Source organism: Cebus imitator, unplaced genomic scaffold, assembly GCF_001604975.1.
Source record: "Cebus imitator isolate Cc_AM_T3 unplaced genomic scaffold, Cebus_imitator-1.0 Scaffold495, whole genome shotgun sequence".
NCBI lineage: Eukaryota > Metazoa > Chordata > Mammalia > Primates > Cebidae > Cebus > Cebus imitator.
This window is the reverse complement of record NW_016107810.1, coordinates 1,274,170-1,284,997: the sequence shown is the minus strand read 5'-3', so window position 1 is coordinate 1,284,997 and position 10,828 is coordinate 1,274,170. Positions and strand designations below refer to the sequence as shown.

The 10,828-nt window shown below is 53.9% G+C and overlaps 1 protein-coding gene across 6 annotated transcripts in view; it reads left to right on the top strand.

The window, feature by feature from the left end:
• The window catches only part of CFAP46 (cilia and flagella associated protein 46), a 123,004-nt gene that overhangs the window by 46,946 nt on the left and 65,230 nt on the right, over positions 1 to 10,828 (top strand). For all 6 annotated transcript variants that reach the window (XM_037733135.1, XM_017513566.2, XM_017513568.2 and 3 more), the window contains exons 23-25: positions 1,602 to 1,733; positions 2,134 to 2,296; positions 8,022 to 8,106. In XM_037733135.1, coding sequence (XP_037589063.1) covers positions 1,602 to 1,733; positions 2,134 to 2,296; positions 8,022 to 8,106 — 380 coding nt within the window. The remainder of the gene's footprint in view (positions 1 to 1,601; positions 1,734 to 2,133; positions 2,297 to 8,021; positions 8,107 to 10,828) is intronic.

The window sequence follows — 10,828 nt, the reverse complement described above, 5'->3', positions numbered from 1 at the left end:
ACTGCGTACAGGACACCTGCAGAGTTTATCCCGCGGACTGTAGGAGCGACACCCGGTGATGGACTGCGGACAGGACGCCTGCAGAGTTTATCCCGCGGACTGTAGGAGCGACACCTGGTGATGGACTGCATACAGGACGCCTGCAGAGTTTATCCCGCGGACTGTAGGAGCGACACCCGGTGATGAACTGCGTACAGGACGTCTGCAGAGTTTATCCCGCGGACTGTAGGAGCGACACCCGGTGATGAACTGCGTACAGGAGACCCTCTTGAAACGTGGAGACCCAGGTTAAAGGTAAAAGGATGGGAGAGAGGCACTGTGCAGGCACCAGCCACAAGAAAGCTGGTGTGGCAATGTTAAACAGCCCAGGCAGGCGCTCCCAGGTTGATATATCTCCAAGAAAACATAATGCTAAATGTGTGTTCACCTAATAGCAGAGCTTGAAATACAGGAAGCAAAATATGGATACGTCTCCCATTCCTCTCTCAGCAGCTGACAGGACAGCAGGGCTACAGACGGAAGGACCAGTCCTCACTCATCAGCATTTATAGAACACCCAGCAACTGCGTAACGTGGATCAAAAGTCAGTACCCAGGAGACTGAACTCTCCTCTCTGGGCTGCTAGGTCGCCATGCCTGCCTTAGAAGGTGTTTTCAGCCTCAGACCACCGGCTTGCATGGGCCAAGGGGCAGGGCCATCCTCCTTTGACTCCGTCGGGGCAGAGGGGCAGACATGGCTGTATGCTCCTGCAGGCAGATCCCTGGCTCTGGCCCCCTGGCCCGTGAAGGGGGTCTACCTGTGAACCAGCATCTTTTTTACGGAATCAATTCGGTGCCTCCTCTGAGCTGAACCTCGTGGGTGTGCCCCCTGCCCATGTGACGTTGCGGTCCCAGCCATGGCAGCCCTGCGGCAGCCACCATCCAAGGACGAGGAGCCGTGGAGCCGATGCTGCTGTGACACCTAGGAGTGTGTGTCCGGCAGAGCTCTGGGTGCAGAGTGGACCTTCTGAGGCCAGACTTCCATGAGCGCCTGGGCAGCAGAGCCTGTAGAGCGGAGGGGCCCCAAAAGAGGGGCCGGTTCTGTGGATCTGTTCTGCCAAGTCCCCTGAAAAGTTAAAAAGACAGTCATTAAAAAAAACAGTCAATGATTCTGCCCCGTGGTTCTGGGGGCTGCCTGGACACAGCCGGTTTGTTTTGGGTTGGGGCATCTCATGAGGTAACTGTGAGAGTCAGCTGGGGCCACAGTCTTGAGGGTCCACTGGCTGGATGTCCCCACAGCCCACGCCCACCCTTGCCACGTGACCCCAGCTCCATGGTTCTGAGAGCAACCCCAGGCGGCTCTCTCTGGCGCTCAGGCCACACGTGGGCGCTCCAGGTCTTAGAAAGCCAGGGGCCAGTTGCCCTGTGTCCCTGCAGTCTGGCGAGTCCCTGAGGCTGGCTTGGTTTCAGGGAGGGCAGAGCCCTGTGCACGTGTGCTCTGGGCCAGGAGATGCCCCATCTTAGATACCACCTATGCAGGCCACAGGCCAACAACAGTGACCCAGGGAGGGAGAGGGGGCCCAGGGTGGGCCATCGTGTCCTCACTGGCCCTGTGTCCTGCAGCGTGGAGTCCCAGCTGGTGGCGGAGATGCTGTGCACGGCCGCGGTTGTCCAGGGCAGGAGCATCATGGAAAACCTGAAGGGCCAGAAGCAGCTGCGGCTGGTGGCGGCCAAGGCCTTCATGGAGAGCGCCAGGTGTGCGGCTGTGAAGCAGCTGGGGTGGCACTGTGGGGCCTCTGACACTCCGCTGTCGTGCGGGACCCTGTGCTCACCAAGGTTGTGGCTGTTCTGTGGGTCCAAGGGAGGGCTCCCACCAGCGGGGGCAGGGTGGACGGCGTGGCCAGGGCGGGTGCAGTCTTCAAGGAGGTGTGGTGGCCCCCTCTTGCCTGTGGGGCCTGGGCTCCTACAGCCTGGCCTTGGCGAGGGTCTGGCCCTGCGCTGCCCAGAAAGGCCCACTGCAGAGGACGCAGCAGGGATGCCTGAGCGAGCCACAGGCCCGGGAGGGAGCAAGCGTGTGGACGGGCCCGTCCCTCCTGGTCCAGCAGCTCCAGCTGGGCCCAGGCGGAGCTCCCGCGTCACGACTTGCCTCTTTCAGATTTGGAGGCATCGCGGGCAGCAGCACCCTGGTGATGCTGGCCGCGCGGCACTACTGGAATGCCTGGCTCCCACTCCTGTCCTCGGCAGTGTACAGGAAGAAGGCCCAGGGTGCCCTGCAGAGGCTCATCCGCATCATCAACAGGACAGAGGCCAGAAAGCAGGTGCGTCAGGCCTGGAGGGGGCCCCTGGCTCCCACTGAGGCCTCCAGCGGGTCTTTTGGAAAGGACTGGGGAGACTCCCACAGGCAGACAGACAGCCCCCACAGGCCTCCCACGGGGTGCACCAGCGCCAGCCAAGGAGGGGAGGGAGTGAAGGGGGGTCCTCAGCTCAGTACTGCGGGGGCCCCTTCTGGGCTCAGTGCTCAGCTCTGACCTCCCCCAGCAACACACATGCATCGAGGTGCTCTCAGCCCTGGAGACACACAGCAGGGGAGGGGGAGCGAGGCCCACACCATCGCTGCTTGAGGGGCTTGGATTCTAGGCAGGGGGCACAGGCCCCACCTGCGGTGAGAGAGGGTGCCCTGAGGAACGGCGAGCAGAGGGTAGGGTGGGGCGGGGGCTGGGCCTCTGGTGGCTTGGGGCAGAGTGGGGTGGTGGGGAGCAGAACCCTCAAGGCCTAGGGGATGGGGCAACCCAGGGAGGAGCCCCGTGAACTCAGGAGTGCATCTCCTAGGGCTGTAGAAGGAGACTGGGCGTGGGTGCTGGGGTGGGTCCTGCAGGCCTCTCCAAGAGCAGGAGCCTGGCCGGCTCCTCCGTGGGCACAGGCCAGCAGGACAAGCCTCTGCCTTATGGACTGGGCTTCCCGAGCAGGCTCTGGAGTTGGTGACGGCTTCGTGCTCCTGGGCTCACAGGTCTGTGGGCGCAGCTCCCTGCTGGGGGACAGGAGGCAGCTCCCTCTTCCTGGGAAGAGGCTGAGACTCGAGGGTTGGGTCAGTCTTCAGACCAGGGCTGAGCCAGACCAGCCCACTCTGAGCTCTCTTCTGCCGGCCTCGGCTCTAACCAGGAATCAGAAGTCAGCCACAGAGAGCCCATAAAAAGGGCCCATTCTACAAGAAGCAGAGCCCCATAACCCAAATCTCCAGTGGGAGGAGGACAGGGGAGTGGGGTATCGGACAGCAGGCACAGATGGCGGGCAGGGCCACGGAAGCCACTGCCTGGGATCCTCAGATGCACGCCCCACGCAGCTTCTTGGCCTGACTCTGAAAAGGCCATGTCGGGGCCTCTGGGCTGTGCAGCCCACCCCAGCCTCTCTCCCATGCTGGCCTCCTCCTGGGGAGTGCCTCCTCATCCAATGTGGTCTTGGCAGAGGGACCCTCCTAGGCTGGCTCCCCCAGAAAGCTCAGATCTGAGCTCTATGGAGAGCTGCCTCTGGAGCCAGAGTGGAGAGCACAGAGGCCAGCTGAGGCTGCTCTGCCCGGCCCGCCGCCCTGCCAGCCTGCCATCCCGCGTGCGGGCAAGATGTAGCTTCCTGGCCTTGGGCTTGGCCTCCCCCTGGTGCTGCCCAGGAAGACCAGAGTAGATTTTTACTGCTTGTGACCAAGAATCCCGGCTGACTCATGCGGCTCCTGCAGGGCCCTGTGAAAGGTCCTGTGGATGGTGAGGGCTGTGACGGAGCGGGGTACGTGGTCAGAGAGCCTCAGGACAGAGCCTGCATGTCAGTCCCTTAGCAGACATCCTCTGGGTTAACTTTTCACTCATTTGATCCTGGCATTTGATGCATAAATGCTCCTGATTTTTTAGAGGTCCAGTTTGTCTGTTTTTTCCTTTGTTGCCTCGTCTTTGGTGTCACATCCCTGGTCATGGCCACATCCAATACCTGAGGAGGTTCTCTATGATTTTCTTCTAAGAATGTTGTAGCTTCAACTCTTGAGTTTAGCTCTTTGATCTGTTTTGAGTTAATTTTTGCATATGGTATTAGGTAAAGGTTCAACATCATTCTTTTGCTTGTGGATATCCAGTTTTTCCAGCACCACTTGGAGAGACTGTGCTTTCTCTTGTGAATGTTCTTGGCACCCTTGTTGAAAATAATTTGACCAGAAATGCAAGGCTTTCTGTCGGGCTCTCTGGTCTGTGTCACTGGCCTAAATGGGCATCATTTTGCCAGTGCTGTTTGAGCGGCTGTAGCTTGTGATATGTTTCCAAGCTGAAAAGTGTGGGTGCTCCAATTCTGCTTTTTTTTTTCAAGATTGTTTTGGCTCTGTGGGGTCCCTTGCAATTCCATATGAATTTGAGGATCATTTTGTAGACTTTTTTTTTTTTAAAGACTGTTGGAACCCATAGGGATTGTGTTGAATACTGCTTTGCGTGGTATTGACATTCTAACACTGTTAAAGCTTCCTATCCATGAATATGGGTTAGCTTTTCATTAATTTAGATCTTTAATTTCTCTCAGGAACATTTTATAGCTTTTAGCATATAAGTCTTTCACCTGTTTGGTTAGATTTATTTCCAAGTACTTAATTTTTTTAAGGTGTTGTGATGAATGGGAGTGCTTTCTGTCTTAGCTTGGTTGCCGTAACAAAATACTGGATGTTCCAAGTACTTAACTTTTTTAAGGTGTTGTGATGAATGGGAGTGGTCAGACTGGATGGCTTAAACAACAGAAATTTATTTCTCACAGTCTGGACCTGGAAGTCTGGATCAGGGTGCCGGCGTGCCTGGGTTCTGGTGGAGAACGTCTTCCTGGCCACCGACGCCCGGCCGCCTTCTCACTGTGCCTTCATGTGGCACACGTGGCACACAGGAGGAGACAGCAGGGTCTCTGGTGTTTCTTCTTTTTTTTTTTTTTTTTTTTTTCTTTGTTTTTTTTTCTCCTTTTTTTTTTTATTTTTTTTTTTTTTTTTTTTTTTTTTTTTTTTTTTTTTTTTTTTTTTTTTTTTTGAGATGGAGTGCTCTTGTTACCCAGGCTGGAGTGCAATGGCGCGATCTCGGCTCACCGCAACCTCCGCCTCCTGGGTTCAGTGGTGTCTCTTCTTAAAGCATGCTGATTTCATCGTGGGGACCCCACTCTCATGACCTTATCTAACCCCATTACCTCCCAAAGGCCATGTCTCCAGAGACCACCACAGTGGGAGGTAGAGTCTCAGGAGATGAATTTTGGGGGCACACAGTTCAGTCTGTAGCACTTTCTATCTAATTTCCTTTTGGGATTTTTCATTCCTGGTAAATAAAAACACAGCTTACTGTTGTGCCCTGCCACTTTTCTGAATTCATTATTTGGCTCCAATAGCCTTCTTGTAGATTTGTAAGGATTTTCCATATATAGGATCATGTCATTTCTGAGTAGAGAGAGTTTTACCACTTCTCCAATTTAGATACTTCTATTTCTTGTTTTTGTCTGATAGCTCTGGTTCGAGCCCCCGGTGTGGTGTGGAGTAGCGGCGGGGGCCATGACTGTCCTGATCCTCTTAGTGAGAGCTTCCGCCTCACCATTGCATGTGACACGAGCTGTGGGCTTCCCATAGGGACCCTTTATCGTGTTGAGGAATTTTCTATTTTGAGTTTTCTGAGAGTTTTTATCATGAAATAGCATTGGGTTTTGTCAGACGCCTTTTCTCCATCCATTGAGCTGGTCACGAGGCTTTCTCCTTTGTTGTGTTAACGCTGAGCCCTGATCTGCGCGCAGTGGACCACCCTTGCCTTTCTCACAGACCCCACTTTGTCATATGAGTCATCTTTTAATACGCTGCTGGATTTCATTTGCTAATCTTTTGTGGAGGATGTTTGTGTCTGTATTCATAAGGAATATTGTCCATAATTTTCTTTTCTTGTGATGTCTTTATCTGGATTTGGTATGAGAGTAATGCTGGCCTCATAGAGTGAACTTGGGAGTGGTTCTTTGTCTTTAAATTTTTGAAGAGTTTGTATGGATTGCTGCTAATTCTTCCTTAAATGTTTGGTAGAATTCACTGGTAAGCCATCTAGTCCAGGATTTTTCTTTATTAGGAGGCTTTTGATTGCTAATCTATCTATTACGAGTCTGTTGAGATTTTCTATTTCTCCCTGAGTCAGTTTGGGTGTGTTTGCAGGGGTTTGTTCATTTTTTCTAGGTCGTCTGATTTGTTGGTGCGCCAAGGCTCGTCGGACTTTCTTACAACCCCTTTCGTCTCCCCGACACCGGCGGTGACGTCTTCTCTTGCGTCACTTACTTTAGTCAGCTAAAGGCTTGTCAATTTTTTTGCTCTTTTTGAAGAACCGACTTTTAAACGGTAGATTTTCTTCATTGTTTTTCTGTTCTGTCTGTGCCCTTCCTTCCGCTGGGGTTTTTAGTTCCTTACGATGTAAAGTTGGACTGTTGACGGAGACCCTTCTCGGTGCAGCGTGTACAGCTGTGAACTGAGTGCAGCTCTCGCGGCGTCCCCGAGGCTTTGACATGCTTTTCGTCACATTGCTTTAGACCGTAAAACCAACTTAGATGTTTCATATCATTGAAACACCTCTCAGTTATGTTAGGGGAGTCGTCATAGACTTTTTGTGACATAGTAGTTCAGAAATTAGCTGCAATATCTGTAATTAGATAGAGCCAAATTGTCAGCGCAGAACCTAGCGGACTCGTGCACCGCCAAAGTACGTTCCCAGCGGCAAACCCGCAGGGCGCTGCAGCAACCTCGATTCTTGCCTCCTCAGAAAAAAGACTTCAGCTGGGGAGCATAAGGCAAAAGGAGAGACTGAGGCAAGTCTTAGAGCAGGGGTGAGCGTTTATTAAAGAGCTTTAGAGCAGAAAAGGAAGGAAGGAAAGGACTCTCGGAAGAGGGCCACGCGGGGGATTGGGGAGATCACGTGTGGGGTTCAACCTTTGACTTGGGGTTTCATACTTGGTGGGACTTTTGCTTAACACAGCTAAAGACAGGGTCCTTGTCACACTGCCACAAAAGATGAGGCTCATAGACAATGTGAGGAGTGAGGCAACGTTTAAGGGGTGAAAGGAAGAAAAGAGGAAACAGACGCTCGGTGAAGTGACAGCGTGTCCTGCCTGTGCCCTTCTCAGCCCCCCGATGGAATCCCAGGTTCTCCCGGGAAGAGGAGGGGCGGGCTCCTCCCCGTGCGAAGGCCCTCAGAGATCCTCTGGGGACCCCTTCCCGCCTGGCTGCCTCAGTACACTGGCAGGCCTCCAGGGTCCCCGTGATGCTTCCCTTGGGTGTACAGTGGCTGCCCACACGCGGGAGGGGACGCATGCCCAGTGTGTTTACTGGAGTTGCACATGTGCTCCTTGAGGTGTTCCCTTTCCAGTCGAGTGTCCCTAGAGGAAGGTCGCAGACCAGTGAAACTGCCATTTACCTCTCGGTGTGAGAGCTTGAGCCCCTCGCCCAGCCCCTGAGATCTTACTGGGAAGCTGCTCATCACCTGGTTTAGGCTTTTTTCTGTCTCCTGGGAGACGGCCTTTCCCTGGGGCTGGCTGAGACCAATTGTTATTTTAGAGACAGGCTGACGTTCCTGGTGGAGGGGCCCCTCCTGCCCTGCTCACCTTCGACTAGCTACCTACTGTAGCAAAGTCAAAAGCAAAATGATGTCAGCCTAAAAGGAAGAAGCTGAGGCAACATCAGAATGAGTAGAGAGTTTACCTGGGCCAAGCGGCCCTACGCTTGCTCCAATTAGAGGCAGTTACGAGTGGGGTTCTAAAGGGAAAGAAGAGGCAGTTCCTGAGTTGTCTGCCACGAATTTACATTAAAAGTATACAAGCTGCTAGTTGGCTGTATATCGTTTGCTTTAGAATGCGGGCTACAGCGGCCGGTCCGGCAGTGTCAGGTTGATTGACAGCCATTTGTGGCAACAGCAGACAGTTTAAGGAGAGGAACACGTAGCTCCGAGCGGGGATTTCTTATCTCCTGGTGAAAGACTATCTCGCAACTTTCAAGTATTCACTTGTTGTTTACTTGTTTTGCTTTAGGAGGAAGAGAAGACGCTGCTTCTGCACCAGTGGCCCATAGCCGACTTCCAAGGCGGCGGGACGGCCGACGGGTCTTTTCTTCCAGGTTTGTAGCCGGACAGACGGACCCACGGGCTCCAGGTACAAGGAAGGGGAAGGACTTGGGCACAATTTTAAACATGTGGTGCTTTTAAACTCCTGTGCCCTGACGTGACGCGCCCCCACAGTAACTCCAGACAGCATCTGTTCAGCATTTGATGCCTGATGGGCCCTGAGTGCTCTTCAGGAATGAGCTCATGAAATTCCCTCTCGACATGCAAAGAGGCAGAGCCAGAGTCTTCTCACTGTCCACCTAAAAAGTCAAACTGTAAACGATCGGCCGGGATTGATGCTGAGCCAATGTGAGGAGCAGAAGGTCCTGAGAACGTGTGCCTGGGGTCGTTGGTTTACAGCTTGACTTTATACATTTTCAGGGCAGAAGTTACAGGCAGAGACATCAGTGCATGTATGGGGCACATTGGTTTGGTCCAGAAAAGTAGAACATCTCGGTGGCAAGGGGGTTTCCAGGTCACTGGTAGATTTACAGATTTTCTGATTGACAATTTGTTGAAAGAGTTATTATCTAAACCCCTGGTATCAATGGAAAGGAATGTCTGGGTTCAGATGGGAGCCGTGGAGACCAAGGGTTTTATCTTGCAGATGAAGCCTTGAGCTCTTCTCAGACAAAAAGACACCGTACTTGGCTAATTCTCCTCTGGATCAGGGAAAAGCCCTGCAGAGGGAAAAAAGGATTCTCAATAGGATGCGGATGTCTCTCGCAAGAGACAGCTGTGTGGGGTCACGTCAGAATATGCCAAAGAAAGATACTTGGGTATAAAGTACTCGGATCCCTTTCAGGGCCTGCTGTCCGTCACGCGGCGCTGTGCAGAATCAGGCTGACGCTTGGCGTCTTCCTGCTGCAGAGTCCGCTCTGTCGGCCTGAAGAGCTCCGTTTTCTCGTGGAGGCTAGTCCCGTGTGCCTGAGTTCCAAACAGAGAGGGGATGCTGTGGCCTGTCCACCCCTCCCCCTCCGCCCCCGACGCCACTAAACTGGTTTTTCAGGCGCACCTCAGAAGGCCCTTGGCCAAGAGGAGGGTCCATTCGGCCGGCTGGGGGCTGAGAGTGTTATTGTTGGTTTACGTAACCCTCGTCCAGGTCCACACGCACCTGAGGCCAGAGTGGACACTCTCACCCCCGGTTGCAGCTGCCGTGGAGTCTGCCTCTCAGCTGTGCTGGCAGAGAAATCGCATTGTTCTACTTCCACTAAAAACGTGGACACATACTCCTGCAAAAACAAACACACAAAAACCTATGCTTACCTTAGAACAACAGAACCATATTAGAATACCCGTTCATGTTCATAGAAGAAAAATGGTCATCTGCTAAAAAATATTATCCCTGTTAAGAGTCCTAATGTGTATTTGGGAAATCTTTAAATGCTGTGGAACAGAAAAGTGGAAACTGCCTTGAGCATTTTAGAGCCTATTTAGAGAGGCAAAGTTGATTTAAAATAATAAGCTAAAGTGTGGCTGTGTGTAGTTAACTACTAAGTTGAGCACGAACCCCAGCAGTGTGTGCAGATGACCGGTCCTGCAAGCGTGAGACCCAGGCGCACGGCAGGCCTGTCCACCGAGAGGCCAGGCTGCAGCAGGGCAAGGGTTAATCCTCAGGCCGCTGAGCAGGACGTGGGAGAAAGCCTCGGACCCGCCTCCCTGAGGAGTCCGGAGGTAGAGATCTTGAAGGTTTTGGAGAGTACGGAAGTGTGGAGACAGCTCTCTGGTGGGAGAGCACAGGGTCTCGGGAAGGCATTCCCAGACCGACCCCATGCCGCTCCTCTGTGGGGGACTCCACACGGGCACATTCCTCCTCCCCACGCACAGTCCACGGCCCTCACCCCACCCCGGAGGCACCCAGAGAGCCTCTGGGGAGGAGGAGACAGTCCACAGGAATGCATGGTAGGTGAGGTCCAGCTGCAGCGCCACCGCCCGTGAATTGGAAGTGCATTGGGTCCTCCCAGGACAGGACTGTGGGTCAGCCAGGAGGTCACACCTCATGGCCAGCTCTCCCTCCACTTAGGCAGGATTGAAGAGGACTCCTTGCCACTCCATGTGTGGTTTCCAAGTTCATCAGACCCTGGTTTACTGCACTCAAATAGGAGGAAGCAGGACTCAGGGTCCTGGGACCGACTTGGTTCCTGGGTTTCAGACTTGGAGCAGCTTCTCTGGCCGGTGCCTGGGTGAGGAGGGCCTGGCAGAGTGAGAAGGCCACAGTGAGCCCACAGATCCTGGCATCCGATGGGGCACCGTGCTCCCAGCCAGGGGCGCGTTCACTCCTTAGACCCAGTGGGCCAACTCTGGAGAACGCAGAGTCTCATGAAAAATGAGTCAGAGAAGGGAAAGAAGGCTCCACGCCCTGTGACGTGAACCTCAGTGGTCCAGGTACCAGCACCAGAGGTGGGTCCTGCTGATACCGTGACGGGGCTGGTGCAGGCGACGGGCTCCAGCCCTCAGCGCTGTGGCCTGCAGGGTGCTGGGGGAGGGCGCGGAGAAAACGGGGTCTGTCTTTCCTTAGGGTCCTATTTATCTTTAAAATTACAGAAAAGCACCAGATTTCTGAAAAGAGGAAGGCATGAGGGACTGCTGAGTCTAAGAAGGCTCCAGAGGGTGGGTGGAGGCGGGCGCTGTCCTGACCTGGCCCAGGGACCCTTGAGCAGCACAGAGGGCCAGTGGGGGCAGCTGGGGTGCCGCAGGCCACGGAAGCAGCGGGAGGGGAGCCAGGTGAGGGGCGGC